This window comes from Eulemur rufifrons, chromosome 2 (assembly GCF_041146395.1).
Source record: "Eulemur rufifrons isolate Redbay chromosome 2, OSU_ERuf_1, whole genome shotgun sequence".
NCBI classification, from domain to species: domain Eukaryota; kingdom Metazoa; phylum Chordata; class Mammalia; order Primates; family Lemuridae; genus Eulemur; species Eulemur rufifrons.
The window spans coordinates 41,374,686-41,397,426 of record NC_090984.1 but is presented as its reverse complement, the minus strand read 5'-3'; the positions used below and the strand labels follow the sequence as shown (position 1 = coordinate 41,397,426).

General features: G+C 47.0%; 1 protein-coding gene across 3 annotated transcripts in view; it reads right to left on the bottom strand.

Moving 5' to 3' along the window:
- Positions 1–647: 647 nt before the first annotated feature.
- Positions 648–22,741, bottom strand: part of GNB5 (G protein subunit beta 5) — a 45,266-nt gene continuing 23,172 nt past the window's right edge. For all 3 annotated transcript variants that reach the window (XM_069459712.1, XM_069459731.1, XM_069459722.1), the window contains 10 exons: positions 20,789–20,925; positions 17,585–17,626; positions 15,257–15,333; positions 14,669–14,801; positions 12,008–12,151; positions 9,892–9,983; positions 6,155–6,203; positions 3,935–4,031; positions 2,811–2,977; positions 648–1,530 (listed from right to left, as the gene is read on the bottom strand). In XM_069459712.1, the coding sequence (XP_069315813.1) occupies positions 1,519–1,530; positions 2,811–2,977; positions 3,935–4,031; positions 6,155–6,203; positions 9,892–9,983; positions 12,008–12,151; positions 14,669–14,801; positions 15,257–15,333; positions 17,585–17,626; positions 20,789–20,925 (950 nt within the window). In that variant the 3' untranslated portion in view covers positions 648–1,518. The remainder of the gene's footprint in view (positions 1,531–2,810; positions 2,978–3,934; positions 4,032–6,154; positions 6,204–9,891; positions 9,984–12,007; positions 12,152–14,668; positions 14,802–15,256; positions 15,334–17,584; positions 17,627–20,788; positions 20,926–22,741) is intronic.

Sequence of the window (22,741 nt, the reverse complement as noted above, 5' to 3'; positions counted from 1 at the left end):
TCTGTCTCTGGTGTGTAGTGAAACCCTCAGTAACTGTTTGCTCTGCAAATGACTGAATATAACTATTATGTTTATTTAAAATGAGTTGATGGAAAAGCTGGCCTGGCTGATTTTTGACTGACTGGCCCATCACAATACATGAACAAGCAGTTCTGAGGGTGGGCCTGGCACATCCCCTGAGGCTTATAGGAGCGCCAGGTGCAGGCCTGTCCCATGGCTGTGCCTGGCTCTGGCGCTGGAAGGGCCTCTCTGAGGAGCAGGGCCTGGGGGTGACCTTGCAAAGCCAGAACTGCCACCAGGAGAAGGGCTGGCTGGAGCAGGACCAAGAGAGGAGACCAGACAGTCCAGCCTCAAGGGATCCTCCTGCCTTGGCCTCCCAAAGTGCTGGGATTATAAAAGTGAGCCACTGCACCTGGCCTCATGCCATCTTTTTGAATGAGGAGTTTTCGAAAACAAAGAATACACCTCTACATCTTAAAAGGAAGAGAATGGATCCTGTAACAAAAAATACTTGGTATCTTTAGGACTTTCAGAATTTCAAATAAAGACAGGATTTTTTTTATATATTAATAATATTATTTTTCTTTCAATATAAGAGGAACAAAAACATTATTCAAGACCTGTCAATCTGCATATGTAATTACAAGTGCAACGCAATACGTAAATATAATTTACATGGACGAGATCTACTTCAACATAAGTGTTTCCACTAATACTACGAGGAGGTTTTTAAATAAGTTTACTGTCTTGTGTTCCCACACAGAAAAGTTTTGCTTGCTCTCAGAAGCATTTGTGGTACAAAGAACATTCAGCTCTTCCCTCAATTCAAAGAAAATGCCCTGTCCAAATGACACAGTGATACATCATCACATAATTCACAAAGCAAACATCCTCTCCATATTACATACATCTCTGCTTCATTTATAGCAGCTCACGTAAACAAAAATGTTTTATCTGAAAAAAAGACAGTAGGACAGGAGGCTGCAAAAGACACTTTAACAACAGAAACACATTTAAAAAAAGTGATTATGTCTAATTACACTTAAAATTGGAATTTTCTTCTATCACAGACCAATTGACAGTCTTCATCCAGTCCATAAAACCAGCAGTTCCAGAGAAAGGCTCCGCACATCACAGCCCACACTGAGAAAAATCAGATTTTAAAGTGCTCTGAAAACAAATTTGATTCAAAGAATATGGAATAGATTAAATGCTGAATTCTACTGGTAACAGAATGAGTTGAGACTAGTATAATTTAGAATAACCTTAAAAACGGATACATTTTTAAGAGTGTTTGAAATAAAAAATACTGTATTTGAAGGTATTCTCGTAGTGCTGAAGGCTTAGACTAGTAGATTTCCAGGGGTGGCAGTTTTACTAGTAACATTGGAGATGCACAGTGGCTGCCTTAAGATAGACTGCAACAAGCCCTACGCTCCTCTAGAAGTATTATCTATTTACATGAACATTTCAAATTCTATCCTCAGGTACGTATGTACATACATTGTGGGAAGACGATTAAGCCCAGACCTGTAAAGACACAAACAGATAAGTTTTAGTCCCTTAGTAGTTAATAACTTAGAAAACTTGAATTTCAAGAGATACTTTATTCACACACACACACACACACTCTCTCTCTCTCCATCTAAAATATGGCACTCACAAGTCTTACCAGGGTAACACTTTACCCCTAGCAACTCCAAGGTGCTGCTTGGGACCTGACTCCCCTGCTCCCTCAGGTAATCGTTGTAGGGCACCTGCAGCCTCCTTCTCAGAGGCCGGTATTTCTTTTAGATCGAGGACTGAAAACATCTGCGCCCCTACAGCTCACTGTGCGCACTGACATGACTTTACTAATTTAGGACACTCTTCCCCAGGAAGATGAACTCAAAAAACCTTTTATTTCAGGAACTTTGCAAAAGTCCTTTTATCTATTTATCCTAAGACGAGACTACTCCACTTACCCTCCTTAGAAAAGACGCAACATAGAGCATCAAATGACTATTTACTTTTCGAGACCTTCTTCGAAATCCTCCCTCCCACCCTGTGTCCAGCAGTCTTACAACTATATTATGCCACAAGTTTTTCCCATCCTAAGTAAGTCCCTCAAAAGACCTGCCTTAAACCAGACCCCAAACATCCCGCGCATGTCTTTGCTCTCCCCTTCTGAGATGCTACTAAGCCTTTGCCAGGTTTGTGACTGTCCACACCGAAGTAAACAATAAACTTAGCTTCGCTTTATGAACAGGCTATTTTGGGGGTGTTTTGGGAGAGTCAACATTTGACAAGGTCATGGAGATCTCTTTGAGAATCTAATGAAAGCCACAAGGGCACTTTTCCTGGAAAAAATGCACACACACAAAATTTGGCATAAAACTTAGGGGCTTCACAGGCCTCCTAGAGTGGGTCTCACAGGGGCTGGTGGTGACCCTCGTCACTACAAAGTCAATAACGAGAGTAAGAATGCCACACTACAGGGAGGAGAGATTGGTTATCTGTGGTTTGACAAAGGCTGGAATCATAAGAATCAGACTTTTTGGGTCAAAAGGAACATTTTGGGTCATTAACCCCAACTGTCCCCTCAACTACATGCAGACACATTGTTGTCTACTCTGTGCTTGAACACCTGTATTGATGGGGAACTCACTACCTCCCCAGGCAACTCGTTCCTTCTGTGCTGTGGGCAGAGCTGAAACCAGAGCTCTGGCCGAGCAGGCCATGTGAGCTGACCCAGACCCCTCTGCTCCCGGAGGCCCACCACCCGTCCTCTCTCCTCTCACACCAGGAAAACAGAAAAACAACCCTCTTACTCTCAGGGTGTGATCCCACGATCCTGAGCAGAACGCGGTGCCGTCAGGGGAGACACGCAGGGTGCTGACTCGGTTTTCATGTCCAAACAGGATGGAGACCCGGGCCCCCTTGAGAACATCCCAGACATTGATGGTGTAATCGTTGTAGCCAGCAAACAGCAGGCGACCTTGAAGCAAGGTGACGTGATGGTTACTAAACCAGTTTCTTCCTTCCTGTTTCTCTTTTCATGTCTGTCACTCATCCATCTACTCATTCATTCCCTCACTCGCTCATTCGTTCAATTAGCAGTGATTCAGGCCCGCCGTGCACCAGGCGCTGTGCTTTGCCCTGAGGATTCAGAGAGAAAGCACAGTCGCTGCCCCCCATGGAGGAGGCGGGGAGGAGTAAGTCACTGCAGCGTCACGTGGTAAGCGCCACATGCAAGTGCTTACGTGTGTGCACAGTGTCATGGGACCAGGGAGGGCATCAAGGAGGGCATGCAGACACCAACATATCATTGTTAGTCCTTTAGTAGTTAACAACTTGTGGAACTTGAGTTTAAAGAGATAAAATCAAAGCGACATTTGAGTGGGCTCTTGAGGGCTGAGTAGGAGTTTGTCAGGCAGGGGAGGCAGGGAAAGATGTTCCAGGCGGCAGTAGCGGCATCACGTGTGACAGCACAGATGAGGGGACAGAATGGGGGTGTGTCTGGGGAAACGGAGCGGCCCAGTGGCCCAGCCTGTCAGCTCTGCCTTCACTGCAGGGCAGAGGAGCCAGGGGGTTCAGGGCGCTGAGAGAGCACTCTTGCTCCCCTCCTGTGGGGCATCTGGAGAGGAGAAGGGAAAGCGGGGCAGGAAATGCCCATGGGCGGTGCAGATGTGAATTCTGGCACATCACTGCCTTGACGGACGGCTGAGGTGCGGGCACAGCCTTCGCTCCACTGAAGGGAATGGGGCTGGTGGGAGCCCCCGGGCAGGCCAAAGCGGGAAGCGGAAAAGGGCAGGGGAGGAAGATTGGCGCAACTGTGCATTACTTAGCATACTGGCCCTCGGGGAGCTTAGGTGATGGAAAGCTGGATAGAGCCCTGGGTTTCACGCAGGTCCTGCCCTGCAGTGCTGGGACCGTTTCCGAACTGAGATCTTACCACTGAGGGAGAAGTCCACGCTGGATGCTCCAAATATGATACTCTCTTTGGAATAGATGGCAACCTCCCTGTCTGCTCGGAGGTCGTAGAGGCGACACTAGGGTGAGAATGAATAGAGAAGCACTGACTTTTGGCTCCAGTTTGGTGATGAGATGACCACAGAGCTACAGGCAGGGGTCAGAGGCCTGTGTGGTTTTAGGGATGAGGGAAAAACCTCTTTATTAATCCCTCCCATCATTTCATCCCTCAGTCCCAATTCTCCTTAGTCCCCGTGGACCAGTGGAGATTCAAAGAAACAGCAAATGCAGAAAATTTCTTCAGGGACAAAAATGAGACCCCACTTTTTTTCTGATAAAGGACACATGTTCATTGCAGAAAATTAAAAAAATATTCAGAAATGCATAAGGAAGGAAATGAAACTCACCCCAAATCTTAGGAGGTATTTACTGATGTCGGGGCTGTTTCCTTCTTATTCCTATTTCATGTGTGTGTGTGAATGGAGTGGACGTTTCATTATTGCTTCTATTAACATTAGGTTGTGAGCATTTTCCCATATTATTATTATTTTTTTTTTTGAGACGGAGTCTCACTCTGTTGCCCGGGCTAGAGTGCCTTGGCATCAACTTAGCTCACAGCAACCTCATACTCCTGGGCTCAAGCAATCCTCCTGCCTCAGCCTCCCAAGTAGCTGGGACTACAAGCATACACTACCATGCCCGGCTAATTTTTTCTCTCTATGCATTTTTAGTTGTCCATATAATTTCTTCCTATTTTTAGCAGAGACAGGGTCTTGCTCTTACTCAGGCTGGTCTTGAACTCCTGACCTTGGGTGATCCTCCCACCTCAGCCTTCCAGAGTGCTAGGATTACAGGTGTGAACCACCGCGCCCGGCCCCCATATTATTAAATAATCTTCAAAAAAGATGATTTATGTGGTTGTTGAATATTCCTCATGTGCATGTATCAGAATCTATTTGGCCATACTCTGTTAAGTATTTTGATTGTGTCTAATTTTTCTTTTATAAATAATATGATGACTATTCTTATGCAAAACCTTTATACATATCTGATATTGTTCTTAGAATAGCTAAGGAGTAGAATCCTTAGAATAGAATTGTTCCCAAGAAATAGCATGACCAGATCAAAGGGTAGGGATGTTTCTCTTGATTTCTATGGCATTTCTCTAGACAGGTGGTACCAACGATCCTGACCCCAGCCTCGTTCAAGGCTCTTCAGCAACTCCAGCCGTGGGCTATTTCTTTGCTGAGCCAGGAGGCAAAATGGGCATCTGATCACTTAAACTTGTATTTCTTTGATTATAGGTGACTTTGAAAGCGTTTTTGGGTGTTTATTTGCCATTTTGAATTTACTGCTTTGTAAATGGTCTGAATTTTATCCTCTTTTTTTAAATCGGGGTGTTCATCTTATTGCTTATGCAACCCCATTCATATCTGCAGGATTTCAACTTGGTCTGTTATACGTGTGGCAAGAATTTTTCAAAAATGTATTACCTTAAATTTTATTACATATTTTTGACATACAGAGTTTTAAATGTTCATTATTATCAAAACTCCCAATCTATTCCTTTATAATTTCTTAATATAGCACCAAATCAGAATGAAAACCATTATTTAATAAGATATTTGATATTTTGAGGGCAATAAGAAATTTTTTTTTTGTCTTGAAAAACAAGTCAACGTAATTTGGCAATTAGTGTCAAAAGCTTTAAAACTGGGTCTATTTTTGGCTTTGCAAGTTATCTCTGAGAATTCTAAAGAAATAAGAGAGGTACGAAAATACTTATAGCTGTTTTTAACAGGAAAAAAAAAGAAAACCCTTGCACAAAGCTCAAACTGTCAAAAATTGAAGACTGATGCATATCCATAACATGGATTACTATTCATGGAATACTATTCAATCATTAAAAAAACATAATGGGGAAAAATATTTATTGGCATGGGAAAATGTTCACAGTTTGTTGCTAAGTGAAAAAGACAAATTATATAGCATTTTGTTTAAAAATAAAAAAGACAGAAAGGAATTCATCCAACTGTAACTTTTCTTGGGAAAGAAGATTAAGGTAATTTAATTTGCCCCCCAAATTTTCTTCCTTGAATATATATTACTTCTGTAAACAGAAGAAAATATATTTAAAGCATAAAATTAAGTTAGCAAATCTCCCTTTTGAATAGGAAAAGCTCTTAATAACTTAGAAACATACCGTAGCATCATCTGACCCTGAAGCAAAGGCATCTCCACTCGGGTAGTATCTGCAGAGAGAAAGTTTGGGCAGAAAGCATTTTATCTAGAGTGGTTGTTCCCAAGCTTGGGTGCCCATCAGAACCATATGGGAAGGTTGTCCCATGCTAGGCCCTCGGAACCAGAATCTCTACTTCTAGGGACTCAAGGAACATTTGCTGCAGAAGCCAGAAGGGGAGGCTCACTGGGCTCTAGTTTTTTCCCTGTAAGTTGGGGACAGTGACACTGGCCTTGCAGAGTGTTGGTGAGGAGTAAGATAATATGTGTATTTGCATCAGGCATTGAACACAGAGTAGGCCCCATGTAAATGCAGTTTCCCTGGGCCACGTACCTACTTCCCAAGATGTGGCTCAGAGCTCAGGGGTAAGAAAGTGGTTATGAACACAGACACTGAAATCAGATGTCCAGAGCCACATTCAGAGGTCTGCAGGGACCACTTACTACATGTGATACTTTTGGCAAGTGAAAAGTGACTTCATCTTGCCCAGCCTCAGTTTCCTCAACTGAGAAGTGAGGATAATAAAGCATTTTTCCTGCTGTCAAGATTAAATAAGACAGTACAGGCAAAGAATTTGGCATGGTGCCAAATAAAAAGCATTCACTAAATGATGATGAATACTGCTATGGCCATTCTCTTCTCAAGGACCAGCAGGAAGTCCAGGCACTAGATTATAAACCAGGGGCAGGATGGGAACAAAAGTCTTTACACCCCTTCACTCTGCCCACATCAGCAGTGGCCCGTACACCTTCCGCTGATTCCTCTTCCTTGAACAGATGACCTACACCTTATTGCTCCCTAAAGCTGCAGGAGGAGGCCTTTTAAAACAGCATATGGCATTACCTGTCCTCCCTGGGGGAGGTGAGAGTCCAAACGTCTGGCAAAGGAGAGGGAAGTTTTGTGTAACTTACACTGGTCTGAAAGAAGGGGATGGAGAAGAGAAAGGCTGGAAGAGAAATGCTAACCATCTTCAGCTCAGCCCACCATGGTGCAGGCACATTATGTCTTTGAAAGCAACATGAATTCAAGGAGAGACATACCCACACTCCAATGTTAAATTAAAATGATTTTAGATAACACTCCATTTGAGACTACATAGGCTATGATTTCTGCCTGCTGGTAGAAAATTCAGGGACAAAGTATAGGATATATGGTTTATCTGGAAGAGACTTTTGGTGCCCCAGCATCTACCCTCCCTCTCTCCCATAGCTGTGGTTAAATATAAGCAGAATTTTTTAGATGTGACCAAGCCCAGGGGGTGCTATTGGAATTCAGTGGCTTGAGGCAGCCAGGGATGCTAAATGCCTTATGTGGGACAGTCCCTTACAATAAAGAAATGTCCTACCCAAAACACTAATATTGTGCCCCATTGAGAAACACTGATTTTTTTTGGTTGGTATGTGGCAGAAGAAAAACTACACTCTAGTCTTTCTGCAGCCAGGTGTGGCCACGCAATCAAGTTTTGGCTAATGGGCTGTAAGCAGATGCAATAAGCTCAACTCTCTTCTGCCCACTGGCTGGAAAGAGGACATGGTGGCAGGCAGGCCAGTGGGGCCAGCAGGCTGAAAGCACCATCCTAGGAGCAGGGCTGCAAAACGACAGAATGAGCCATCATAGCAGCTCAGACTTCAATGTGAGAATAAACTTCTGTCTTGCTTAAGTCACTGTTATCCCATGTCCTAACTGATCTAGTGTATAACTGAGGGCATGCTAAGAGACCAATGACAGCATTCAGTGTGGCCTCAGCTTGCCCTGGAAGAAAACCAGACTGTGTACCCTGAACATGGCCCACTGAACCAGTCCCTGTAGAATCTGTCAGATGAATCTCAGCATCAATTTATACCATTCTATAAAATAACTGAATCGGAACTATATTCATTCTATATAGAAAGAATGGCCATTTAAAAAGTTATATTTACATTGCATTTATATTGTATTAGGTATTATAAGTATCAATAATCTAGAGATGATTTAAAGTATACAGGAGGATGTGTGTAGGTGATATGCAAATACTACTCCATTTTTATATCAGGGACTTGAGCATCCTCGGATTTTGGTATCTGCGGGAGGTCCTGGAACCAATCCCCCAGATACCAAGAGACAACTGTGTGATTTATTGATATATAGGGATTGAATTTATTTCTTGTGGTTTTATCTTCTAGCTTGCATCTTACTAATTTCATTTACCACCTATAGTAATTCCCAGATTGATTTCCTTTGATTTTCTAGGTAATTACTGCACATTTACAAAAAGTGATAGTCTTTTTCCTTTTTCTTATCCCACATTTGAGGGCAGGGGTTATTAAAGTAAATAAGCATTCTTATTTTGTTCTTGCTTTAAGAGGAACAAGTCTAGTGCTTTGATTCTTGGGGATTCTAAATATAATGAAGATACTTTACATATATGGTCTCAAAGTACCATCTTCCATACATGTCAAGTCCTGACCTCTCTCTTGAGATCCAATTCATAGATCCTGCTACCTCCTTGACATCCCCACTTGGATATATAATAGTCATCTCAAACTGAACTAGCCCCAAAGAGCTCCTGAATCCATGTGCAAAAACTGCCTCCTCCCTGCACTTCCTCCAGTCTTCCCTGTCTTAGTAAATGGATCACTGCTTACTGCCCCTGATAAAAAATTTGGGTTCCCTAAGCTCAGAGTTCTTCTCTTATAATGTATCCTTTTTCATTTGCAGGTGTCATTTGGCCCTTTTCACGGCACCCTGTAGAACCAGGGATCAAGTAACCTGCACAAACATGCTAATACCCTGGCCATTGCCATTGCTACGAGTAACAAACTGTTCTTTATCTCTGACACAGAAGTTTCATGTCTTCTAAAAGCATCCATGAGCTGTGGCAGCCTAACTTGTTAACTTGTAGATAGGTAAAATCTCAGACCCTTCATAATTCTTGACATTTCTCTGTCTCTACCACATCTTCCTTAGTTCCAGCCACCATCGTTTCTTTCTTGAACTCACACACCAACCTTCTATAATACCTGGCTGTCATACTTCCATTCTTACTCCCCTACAATCTATTCTTGATACAGCCATAGTGATCTTTTAAAGGCAAAACATGAACATGTTAGCCTCCCCCACAACTCAAAACTCTCCAGTGGCCACCTTGGCCTTTTGTTAGGTCCTGTAACATCTTATCTGTGCTCTTCCCCCAGCTCTTTGCAAGCCTGGCTCTTTCATCATCCTGGTCTCATTTTAAATGTCACCATCTCTGAGAGGTCATCCTTGACCTTATCTAAGAAATAACTCATCCCATCATACTTGCCTGTTTTACTTTTTTTCATAGCACTTACCAGTAATCTTAAATTTATATTTGTTTGTGTTTTGTCTAGTTTGTCTCCTCTAGGAGAATAGAAATCTTGTCTATCTCATTCACCACTGTATTCCCAGTTCCCAGAATAATATATATCATATAAATACTCAATAAATGTTTATTGAACGCATGGACCAGAAATACCGATTCAATTCAGGGAGGGCATCAATTGCCCCTAATGCAATTAAATTTAAATCCCCCCTGAGACCTGGAGCACCGTTTAGTTCTACCACAAATCAGCCTTTCTTGATAGGGAGGCCTCTTTCAGCCAAGTAAACTGAGTCTGGAGGTGGTTCTGGGGCCAGGGGTTCCCCAAGGCCAGGTAATGCCAGTAGAACAGGGAAGTGACATGAACATGCTACTCACTGACCGGACACTGTTGATGTCAGATTCGTGAGTTTCAAAGGCCTGCACGCACTGGCCGGAGCGCATATCCCAAACCATGGCTTTCTTGTCACATCCCTACAAATGTAAAATTACCCAGAGTTATGGCCACTGCAAGGAATGTCTATAGACATGGTATGAATCCCAGTTACACAACAGGGACCGTTTATTTCCCATTAGTAAGTGGCTGACAACACACCTTTCTGAGACTAGCTTTACCTGAGGCCACTTTCCTCAGCCAATAAACCCTCAGAAGCCCAGAACGAGGTCTTGGGATGAGAGGGAGCAAGGGAAGGGGCGCAGGGCCCCCTTTAGCATGTTTTCTTCTGCACATTTCTGAGTGGAGGCAGACCCTCCGAAGCCCCCTTCTCTACTCCCGCCTGGGCACGTCCCTTCTCTTCTTTTTCCCCTTTCTCTCTCGTCTTTGCGTCTGCCTCCTGAGGCCCAGAGGGCAGGGCGGTGGACAGTGTGCACGGCGGGGCCTCTCTGGCTGGGACACTAATGAACAAGCTGGCGGTGCCAAGTCTGAGCAGCCAAGCGTCCCGGCTTTGTCTGAGGAGTATGGGGCAGCCCTGGGCAACCGCGGACCACCAGGTGCCCTGGGCCACAGCAGCAAGCTGTGTGGGGAACGCACAAACCCGGGGCCTCGTCACGCTCCTGCCGTCGACTGCTGGGTGGCTTAGGGGAGTCACCTCCCTGGGCTTCTGCCTCAACACCTCTAAAGTAAACGCTCCCTTCAGGTTGCTGACACGACTCAGAGAATCATAAACATGAGGTGTTTCACATTATACTAGCAAGGTTCTGGGAGCATTTTGATAAATTGCTGTGGAGCAGTCCTGCCATCAAGCTCGGGTAGTGTGAGGCAGACTCTCAACAGTCAAATGGAATGGCTTAAACTGTCAAAAAGCAATGGCTTAAAACGGGTGTCCACGTTGTTGGTTTCTACTCAGAGCAAAGGGCGGATGAAGTACCATAGCTGGCACCTGGGAGAGGCCCGCGTGGGGCCCGGCACTCTGCGTATCCTTACTGAGAACGTGGGCGAAGACATCAGGAGTGTCTTCAGATCTCTAGAGGACACTAAATTGGATGAAGTTTAGTGCTCTGAGAGACAATAAAATCTATGATAATATCAATAATTAAAAAAAAACACAGTGTAGTTGAGGAGAAATAAATACAGTTATGCAAAGGCACAGGGAGGAACATACAGATGGCCAAAGACCCCAGAAGATCAGGGTCCCCGCCGATTAGAGGTCACTTATGTCTCCCGGCGGCAAAAGTCATTTGACAGCGTGTGTGTCACTGTCCCGTCTCACCACTGTGCCCTGACCGAGGTGAGGCAGGACCTGCGGGCTGGTCAGCCAGCTCAGTCCTCTGTCCCTATTCCTGGCTGTCCACAGAAGCGCTCACCCCTTCCATCGGCAAAGCGCACGGGAAGCTCTTGCATCTGCTGCCTGTGATGTCCCAGGGGTGGGGGGCAAGTGCTACAGTGCACCGTGCCAGTGTACAGATGACATCCAGTCGGGTGGCGAAGCTCCCACCCAGGCACCCTGCCTCCCGTTCTAGTGCTCCACTGTGCCGCTGTGGCCACTTCTGCCGACTCCCAGCCTACGCTCTGTTCCTTGCGCCCTGGGGTGGGAGGGAGCACGGCGGTCAACGGGGTGGGGTGGGAGAGTGCTCTGGTCACATCACAGCATTGCCTCGGCTCAGCGGCCCTGTGACCCTGTGGCTCGCCTCCGATGCCCTCAGGTGCTAACCCTCTGCTATTTATTTGAGGAGTGACATTTTAATAGATGGCAGATATGCACCTTGAGTTGCGGCACTCACATGGGAGAATATTCTAGATCCCTCTGTAGACTGGTGAATGTCAGTGGTAGAACAGAAGGAGGCCCCCACAGCCCAGCGCTGTAAACTGCCCACCAAACACCCAGGAGAGCCCTGGGGACAGCGTGGCCACTGCTGCAGGGGGCGTGGAGGGGAGCGAGGACAATTCCCGCAGCCCCTCTAGGGAAGTGTCCGGCCTAGTCCCCTGAGTGGGCAAGAACTGCCGCCACAGGCCTGCCTAGTGGACAAAGGGCCCCTAGAGATCTTCTTTGGGTCTTTACCCCAGACACGAAGGTGTTTCCGGTTTCCGAGGGGGCCAGGTCCAAGCACAGGACGTCGGCGCCGTGTCCGTGGAAGCTCTGCAGCAGCTGTCCGCTTTCCACGTCCCACAGGGCGCACGTGCCGTCGCCGCTCGCCGTCAGGATCTGCCCACGGGAAGGGACAGGAAGAGCGTGGCTGTGGTTATTGCTTCTGTCGGAGGGGGGAGTTGGTCAGAGGCTTAACGCCCCACAGGGGAGAGCGGGCTCCTTAAACACACACGCAGACACACATCTGGCTACATCTGGATTCAAGCACAGAAGTCTCTCTCCTGCACCAAGAAGGCAAAAGTGCATTTCTGACACCCTCACAGTTGTGTGTTTACGTGTCTGTCTCCCTCCAGAGCTGAAATCCTGGAGTCCTTCCTCATTGTGGCGCCTACAGGGCTCTACACCTGCCTGGCACGTGGCAGGTGCTCTGTGAACGTTTGCTGACCAGAACCTTCAGCAGCTCCCACTGTTGTGCAGGCCAGAAACCCAGTGTCTCTCAGACATTAATGTGCACACGGATCACCGGCTGCTTGCTAATATAACATAAAGGGTCTGGGAGGGGGGCCCCAAGAGTCTACACTTCTCACAAGCTCCAGGTGATGCTGAGGCTGGTCACTGGACCACATTTGGAGCAGCAGGGTCTGGGCAGCATCTTGTTAGACACATTCTCCCATTGCTGCTTTTCCCCAGAGCAGGGTGCTGCCCAGGGGCTCCCCAGGGCCACTGGCAGGTGCTGGAGGACACTCACGCCACGCACAGGTTCAATTAACATGTGCTTTGTGCTGACCACGTGCAGGCGCTCTGCTAAGGCATTAGGGTTTGCAGAAAGATTGTGCCCTGGTCTCTGTTCTCCTGGAACTCGCTTTAACTGGATTGACATTAAGAATGAAGCCAACATGATCCCCTGTCCCTAATCCCCTGTCCCTGTGTTAAACAATTCTGGGACCAGGCAAACTTTCCTGTTACTGTGTTAAACAACACAAAGTAAGATATCCTAGGTGCTTGCTGCAGGAAATACTTGCTCCTAGAAGAAAACACTGAAAACCAACTAGACAACTTGCTTATCAAGACTAACAGCTTAAAAGTAAATTCCTAATAGGGACTTTTTTGTTTTATAATTTTGTGATCTTCCATTACAGGGTAAATAAAAACAAATTTTAAAGAACAAACATTTACTCAGATAAATATACTAAACAGAACCCCTAGCTCATTGTCACTCATTTGTCCTGCAAAGCAGAGAATTAGTAGGTTCAATACCATAGTCTCATACTAGCCAGTTCTTCTATTATCGTCCTAGATCCTAGAATGGAAGAAGCTCGAGGTTCATCAGTTCAGTGGCACTCAAACCAGGCTGTGCATCTGAACTGCCCAGCTTTGTGTCAATATTAATAACAATAAAATAAAAAGAGCTAACATTTATTGATGTTTACCAGGGACTGTACTATTTTACATCAGCCATCTCATTTAGTCCTCAGAAAACCTTATAAAGGAGGGATGTATTACTATCCTCATGCTCAGGCGAGAAAATCGAAGCACACAGAAATCTGAACCTCGTCTTGGATCACCAGCAGGAGCACAGTGGAGCCAACACCTGATGGTGCAGTCTGACCTTCCCCCTGCTCTGCCTCCCAGGCCGCACCTGCGGAGGGAGCCTGCTGGGCTTCCCTCCCCCTCTGGCTAGCCGCTTGTGAGAAAGTAAACACTGTCTAACCTACAGGTGCCCCTTAACCAGCCCACACTGTGGCCAGGCTGCTGGTTCTCTACCGGAGGGACCAGAGGTACCAGACACCCACTGTTCCTGCATGCCTCAGGGGCTCCCTTTATCCAGACTAAATGTCCTCTGGTGCTTTGGCTGCCCCTCAGGCCCAAGGACATCTGGTTGTAGCCACTGTAACCTGCCAGGATCTGCCCTGGGATCTGGCCCTGTCACCTCTCCGGCTATCTACCTCTCACCGAACTTCCTCACACTTCCTCACACTGTGGCCCCCTGGGGGGGCAGCCATCCCTCTTCCTTGGCAGCAGCAAGTTTGTGGCACCCCCTCCTGCTCTGAGCTCCCCAGCTTTCCCCATTGCTCAATCATTATTGGTTTTGGTGAAGGTCCCTGAGGGCAGAGATGAGCTTTCAGCCCCAGAGCCAGGTGGTACCTGGCAGTGTGGGTGGTAGATGACAAGAAGGTTTGCTGAATAAGTGTGAATTAAAAAAAACTATGGGATGCTTTTACAACTTGCTAAAGAAAACTTAGTCCAGGTATTAAAAAGTTGTACTGTTTTTACTGTGTTTTATTCAAAGCAGAGCACAGATTTAATATCTGAAGCATTTTCTTTTTGCATTTGTTGAAACAGGACCATACGGTATGTACAGTGAGATATGTGAAACACGGAACTCTGAAGCTCTGCAGCTTGGGACACAGTAACCTCCACCACTCCAGAGGGTTCCCCGCTCCACTCCCACCCCCACCAAGTCAAGCGGAAGAGAATTTTCAATATGGTCTATCAACAATCAATAGCCCCAACTTCCCATTTCTGATTTTATTAAAATAATAACGAATGAGAAACAATAGGAGCTTCCTCTCCTGCAAGTCCTCTTTCGTGCTCTGCGGCAGGCGGACCTAACCCCGAGGACTGCTGACTGACCTGCATGTCAGAGTTGGTGAAGCTGCAGGCCGACAGGTAGTTGGTGTGCATGGCGACAGACTTCTTTTTGGCAGCCATGTTTTCATTTTTGTCAAATGTCAATGGATACACAGAGCACTTATTATCCAAACCACTAGCATGGAAAGAAAGAAGTTATCAAAGGTTAACAGAGAGTAACAAAATTTTTGTCTTGAGCAGTCTCATACATAACCTTTTCTCCAACTTTTACTTTGAAGGTTTTCAAACCTATTGTAAAACTGAAAGAAAAATAGTACAACGAATACCTAGATCCCTTCACCTAGTTTCACAGACTTAACATTTTGTTATATTTGCAGAAGCAAATTCGAAACCACTTGACTTCAAACTGCAGACATGACATTTTATTTCTAAATACTTCAACCTGCAAATTTACATCTTCTAAAAATAAGAATATTCTCCTGCATATCCACTGCATCATTATCATATCTGAGAAAATTTAACAAAAATTCCATAACATTACGAGTTCTTGCTTATTTGCTTGTTTTTGCCCATAGAACAGTATTTTATGGCTAACAGGAAATCTGCAAAGCTGCTGTAGCCTCAACTTACCCACAAGCAATGGCGCATCCCGATGGGGCATAAGCACATGCCATCACCCACGTGCAGGGCATAGTGACCGCGTGCTCCTGAAACAAAGCACGTACCGTTCATAGAGTGAGTGACAGGCAACCTCTACACAAGGTCTTAAAATTTAATTTTTTTTTAAACGTTTGTTTTTTTCTCTTAGAGACGGGGTCTTACTATACTGCCCAGGCCGGTCTCAAATTCCTGGGCCCAAGCAATCCTCCCACCTTAGCCTCCTGAGTTGCTGGGATTGTAAGTGTGAGCCATCGTGCTTGGTTGTTAACATTAATTTTTACAAAATAAAATCATCAGAGTTCCTACTAAATTATATATAGCTTCAAAGGGAAGTGGCATGGGGTAAAGATTGGCTTGAGACAGATGAGGGGACTCAGCTGCTCCATAATCAAATCAAGCAAACTTTATGTCACACAGTCTAAAAGTTAAAAATCTCCACTAGCAAAAAAAATCCTTCATGTTTTACTTTTTTTATTTTTTGAGGCAGAGTCTCACTCCGTCTCCCAGGCTGGAGTGCAGTGGCATCATCACAGCTCACTGCAGCCTTGAACTCCTGGGCTCAAGTGATCCTCCTGCCTCAGCCTCCTGAGTAGCTGGGACTGTAGGTGTGCACTACCACACCCAGCTAATTTTTCTAGTTTTGGTAGAGAAAGGATCTTGCTATGTTGCCCAGGCTGGCCTCGAACTGCTGGCCTCAAGTGATCCTTCTGCCTCAGTCTCCTGAGTAGCTGGGATTATAGGCATGAGCCACTGCATCTGGGTACCTCTTTCTTAACAGTATACTCCCTTTGTTCTTCTGCCTGAGTACTGGGGCTCTTTTTCTTTGAAAGGTATGTCCCAATCTCGTTTCAGATATATATTTCACCTTGTTTTCTGAGATTCTCATTTTCAAAATATACTCTTGAATGACTTTTTTTTTTTTTTCTTTTTCTGAGACAGAGTCTCACTCTGTTGCCTGGGCTAGAGTGCTGTGGTGTCAGCCTAGCTCACAGCAACCTCAAACTCCTGGGCTCAAGCAATCCATCTGCCTCAGCCTCCAGAGTAGCTGGGACCACAGGCATGCGCCACCATGCCCCGCTAATTTTTTTTTAATATATATTTTTAGTTGTCCAGCTAATTTCTATTTTTTTAGTAGAGACGGGGTCTCGCTGTTGCTCAGGCTGGTCTCGAACTCCTGAGCTCAAACAATCCGCCCGCCTCGGCCTCCCAGAGTGCTAGGATTACAGGCGTGAGCCACCGCGCCCGGCCTTGACTGACTTTTTATATGTATAAGCTTGTTTACTTGTGAGTGTACATGAGCCTCTGTCTGCTATGGGTCCTAAAACCATTCCTGGGAAGGTATGAATGGGGGTGGGGAGAAGGAGCCTGGGTTGTGCTCCTGGGTAGAAGAGAATCTGTAAAATGGAAGCATTAAGAACTAAGTGTAACAGTTCCTGGCTTCTGGCTGAGTCACCCACATCCCCCTGCATGCAGATAGGCAAACAACAAAAGCCATGTTTCAAAAGCTTCTGAGTCTGTGGTCTCATTTCCATGGGAGACATGGATCCTGGTCCTGGTTCTGACACCAACACGATGTGGCCCATGCAGGCTGACCATCTGTCCTACTTGCTCTCATTCTCTATCTGTGGAGTGAGGGGATGGAACTAGAGCTCACTTTTTTATGTAGTGAAAAGGAAGACTTTCTTTCTGAATAAATATTGGGATCCATATTTAGTACATGATACTCTTTATTGCAAATGCCAACACAATGCCGGCATGCAAGCATCCCCACACGTAGGCTTTGACCTTTGTCTTTAGTTAAGACTCTAAACGTAGATCTAATGTGAGCTGTGCATGCCCAGGCCAGACTTGCAAGGGGCTCAGACTCCACTGTGTCACGGGACATTTCAGCTCCACCCCACTGCAGCCTCATCTTCCCCACCCACCATGTGCTATGGAGTCTGGTCAAAGACAGAGAAGGGAGAGATCACTGAGAATTTTGGCAGCTCTTGTCATCACTGGGAAGAAAAATAATGCATGCAGTTGCACGTGTGAATGTGACACGTTTCCGCGCTCTGCCCATTCCCAGTTTAGCACCAGTACCTCTGCAGTGGCCTGGCCTGCACGTCTTGGACAGAGCGGGAGGGAGGAATAAACGCTGCAGTGGGTTAGCTGAGCTGTTCAGAAGCAGACGGGCTTTCTTGGGGTTCCCAGCCCAAGAGGCAGGGCAACCACTCAGGGGGTGTCTGGAGGGGAATCAGGACAGGGCCAGGCAGCCGGGCCAGAGCACCGTGAACCAGGCTGGGAACGACGCCTCACCTTGTTGGTAGTGAAGGAGTCCCACACGATCACCTTGCCGTCCTGGGGAGAGAAGAGTAAACAGTTCAGGGGTTGTCAACAGTTCTTGCAGGCAACCACTGAGAACTCCTCATAAAAGCTGTGTCTGGCCGGGCAGTGTGACAGGGAGAGTCAGAGTAAGTGTCCGGATAATCAGGACCCACAAACCTCTCCGTGAAAAAGGGGGAGTAAGCAGGGGAGGGGCAGAACCTTCCAGCCCGGCTAAAGGATCAATTCTGGACCTTGTATAGATACGAATACAGGAAGCAACACTCAGAAACTCCTTTTATACCATTTATAAACCAACCACAAATTGTTAATATACTATTGTCCTCCCTAAATGTCAAAAAATTATACAGGAAAAGTTAAACCGGTGAACAAGTCTCTTTCTCCCCCCATCCCCCCACCTCACCCTCGCCCCCATTCGCCTTGGAGTCCACATCCCCACAGTGCCGCCTACGAGCGCCCCGCTCACTCTCTGTGCCCTTCTCTGCCGTGGATGGCTGCCGAGGGGGCTGTGTGGGCCCGATATCAGCCTAACTTCTCTAGGTGCTCACAGATCTTGCAGCTCCCGGCTCCGACATCTCGCACCTACACTAAGAACAGCGTGCGATTTGCACCTACCCTGGTGAGGATGCCTGTGGGCAGCTGTTCAGTAAGCAAAGAACACTCGCTGTCAGGGGCAGCGCCTGGCTGGCGATGCCACAGACAACACTGCCAACGCAGCTGCAGCCCACCCTGGGGGTGTGGGCAGTGACCACAGCGCCACCTATTTGTAATACAGACCCACCAGGGGGTAAACACACATGCGCCCTGCTCCCTGCAAAGCAGTCACCTGCCCAGACTGTGGCGTGGAGGTTCTCTGGGCAGACAGTGGAAGAGGATGGATGAGCGACTTCCCCTCATGCATAGGTCCCTGCAGATCCCCAGGGACGGTAAACCTGCAGCCTCTGTGGCAGGCTTGGTTTTTTCATCACTCAAGCCATTTGGAGCCAAATCTGGTAAATGACATGGGGGAGAGCGGGCTGGAAAATACTGCTTAGGGGCAGAAGCAATGTCTGGTTCTAAAGTGACAGCCGCCTGCTTTGCAGGATCCCTCAGAAGACGTCTGTGTAAATGCCGTGTGTGGCCGAGGGGCCCTGGAACGCGGTCAAAGTCGGCGGTCTGGGGCTTTCCGAGACTCCTAAGCACCTTGGTTCTTCTGGTCTAATTTCTGACCGAACGGTCGCGCGTGACGTGTGGGCAGATCTGGAAAGCCTCTGGTGCAGAGACAGAGCGGGCTCCACGCCCACGGCCCCGCTTGCTGGGGACCGACTCCGTGCGCCGCCCACGTCAGTGCCCACTTTAGCAGCGTCCTCCCCCGCATGGCCTGCGGGTCCCCACCGCCCACCCACCGTGCGCGCTGGAGTCTCGTTAGGCGGCATGTAGGCCCCTCCGTGAGCACGGATTTGTACGCCAGGGGCCTACATACCTGGGGAGAACGTGCCTCCGCCCCCAGACCCGAGGCCAGGGTGATGCGTCTCCTGCCTTTTAAGGGAGAGGCTGCTGATGAGTCAAAGTCTGTTCCGGAGTCTTCTGTTTTCCAGCCTCCTCCCCACACGCCACACCCACGTGTCCCTAGCTCTGGATTAGATCGGGATGGAGAGGGCGTGATGAGGGCCCTGCCTCCCCCCGCCCCCTGCGCCACCAGCAGCACGTGAGTGACAGAAAACCGAACACGCAGCACACCTTGTACGGATTTAAGGAGTCTAGAAGGCTAGTTAGCAACACATACGTCTCAATAACCATTATGTAAAAATGAGCACTTGAAACAGAAAGACCAGAAATGCTCTGAAACAGTAATAATGGCTGTGATAGCACAGGGGAATAAAGCATTTTCTTTGTTCTATTCTCCAGTGTTTCTTTAGTGTGGTAAAATACATAAATTCTGAACACAGAAAAAAACAATGGGACATACTAGATTTGTAGGTAATCCAGGAGATTCACAGAATCTGTCCTATCAAATGTCACACTGACATAGAAGTGACAGCTTGTGCATTATCTAGACTATGTATGTATAGTTTTATACTTATAAGGGTTATTAAAGAAACAATCCTCTTTTGAAAAAGCTGTACAGAAGGCAGGGGTGAGGGGAACCTCACTGATCATAAAAATATGATTTTCAGATTATCTCATGTGGCTTTAGTTTACAGTTTTATGATCAATACATCAACATAAAAGTAGACATCAAAAGTACCAAGCTGTGGGAGCCAATATCCAAGGGAGCCCCCGTCACCCCAGCCTCTTGATTTTCACACCTTTGTACGGTCTCCCTCATTACATCAGGGTTGTCTGTGTGAATACGACAGAAGCCACGGACCGTCGTGAAATACAATGTGGCTCTGTCTCTGCCTCCCTCTCTGGGATCCCATGCTCTCGGGAAGCAGCTGCTGTATTGTGAGCTACAGGGTCCATGTGGCGAGGAACTGAGGCCTCCAGCCAAGAGCCACCTGAGCGAGGCATCTTGGAAGTGAGTCTCTGTCTGGATTAAGCCGTTGGATGAGCGCAGCCCTGACCAACGTCTTCCCAGCAACCTCCCGAGAGACCTGGAGCCAGGACCACCAACCAAGCCCTTGCTGGGTGCTTATTGTCTCAGAAACCACGTGACATCATAAATACTTGTTGTCTGAAGCTGCTAAATTTTGGAGTAATATAGATAACTAATATACAAGATGTAACATACACTATGTAAACTTATGTAAAATGAATGTAAAAACTATGCTTCATAAAATATGTATCTTAAGTTTGTTCTGTAAGACATAAGAATTGCTAAACTCCTTAAGTTGAAAGAAAGCCACCGATGGGATCTTAGGCCCTCGAGTTGGAAAATAAAGAGACTATTTTACAAATGGTTTCACTTACAAATAAGACCTAGAAATATGCTCAGGAAGAAATTAATTTGAATGGTTCATCGAAAAAGTCAAACATAGTCTACAACATTTTAACTATTATCAATTCCAAATCTACCCAAATGAGTGGAGTTCTACAGTGTACAAGAGAATTCCTTACGCTGAATCACTGTCCTCTGGAGAGTGAGCAAAGTCACAAAGATCAGAAAAAGGCTTCCTGAGAGGGCTGGACAGCTCTTGCCCCCTTAGCTGGACTATCGAAGACCCGCTCACCCGTTACACTGCAGGTGAGACGTACCTGGGACGAGCTCACGATCCTCCTCTTGTCTTTGCACCAGTCCATGCACAGGACTTTGTTCCCGTGGCCTTTGAGGGTCCTTCTGGTCTTCATGACAAACTGCCCCAGGGCTTCCACCCGCTCTGCCACCTGGTGCACTGGAAGGACAATGTCACCGTCAATTCCATTACAAAGGAACAGGTTCTGAGCCACACGCTGGCACAGCAGGCACAGGTCTACAGAGAGGGGCAGCCCCCGGGCCTCCTGTGTGCCACAGCCAGGTTCTCTGAGTCTACTATGACATCCCAGCAACACTCTTTCTTTTAGGATCAGGACAGGGCAGAGACAACACTGTCATTCTTTCCTTGCGTTTAAGACTCTATGTTTTTCAAAGCATTTCCATATATATGTGTTGAAGAATTAACAAGACCACCTCATATTTGTAAAACACTGCATAGAATTCTCCCATTCAAGCGCCACAGCTCTGAGAGGTGGACAGGGCGGGCGACAGAGTGAGGCTGCTGTCCCCATTTAACAGGTGAGGAGACTGAGGCTCACAGAGGTTACCTGGCTAACACAAGTTCATGCAACTACCTGGGAGCCAGGCTGGGGCTTCCGGTCTTTTATCACTAGTTTCTAGTCACTTTACAAAAACTGTGCTGTCAGGGTCGTGAGGTGCACCTGCTGCTTGACAGCAGTCTCTAATTGGCCCCTGTACCTCGCACAGGCCTGGGGCGTGGCAGGTGCTTCACACACGTACTGCAGGAAGAAATGCAGGAGTACACCGCCACGCGGGCTGCCGGCACACGGCACGCCTGTGAGCCTACTGAAGAGCACAGTGTCCACAGACGTCAATGTGATATCCTAAAGGTCACACACGTGATCCACCCATGGTACGGCCTATACCAGGAAGGACCTCCAAAAATCAGCCTCTCGGGGGCTGGGACCACAGCTCCTTTCCTGGGGCCAAGGGAGAGCTTTGTAGGAGCTTATAGACAGGCTCAGACTGGTGGGTCTAAGACAGGGACAAGTTCACAGGAAGTGGCCTAAAGGTCCCAGAGACCGGCTAGCCCAGGCCCTTCGTCATGCAACTGAGGAAGCTGAGGTCTGCAGGTCCCATGGCCTCTCCCCGTGGTCAGTGGCTGGGAAGTGACACTCCCTCTCTGGTTAGTGGCTTACCAGAAGGAAAAACTGGAGCTCCTGACTTCTCCTTCCTCTAAACCTCCCAGCCAGCCTTTGTCCAGGCAGGTGAGGGGTGAGACAGGCAAAGCCATTGCCCCTCGCTCCTTCCCAGGGAGCAGCTGAAGCTCCAAGGGGCAGTGGCCACCTCCCTTCACCTGGGCCTGGGCCAAGAGGGGCCGGCTCTGTGGTCTGAGTGCACGACAACAGCACCCTTCTAGGGAAACCCTCCCTCCCCTTCTTCCCTCCCAGCCCCTCGAAACACTTCAACGTGTATTTCCTAAAAACAAAGAACTCTCTTAATAACCACAGTGAAATGATCAAAATCAGAAAATTAATGCTGATTTGCCTTTGCTTTGTTGGTGTTAAAAAAAAATGAAAAATTAGAAGAAAATTAATGCTGAAACAACATGACTCCTTAATTTACAGGCCTTATTGAGGTTCTGCTTATTGTCCAAATAATGTCCTTCATAGTAAAAGAAAATCCAAGCTCATGTGTACTATTCAGTTGTCATGTTTTTTAGTGTCCAGTTATTTTGTTTCTTGATTTAGTTTGGTCTGATGCTTCCTAAAGATTAGGTTTGGGGGCCAGGCGTGGTGGCTCACATCTGTAATCCTAGCACTCTAGGAGGCCAAGGCGGGAGGATTCCTCGAGCTCAGGAGTTCAAGACCAGCCTGAGCAAGTGCGAGACCCTGTCTCTATGAAAAAATAGAAAAATTAGCCGAGTATGGTGGCACATGCCTGTAGTCCCACCTACTGGGGATGCTGAGGCAGCAGGATCGCTTGACCCCAGG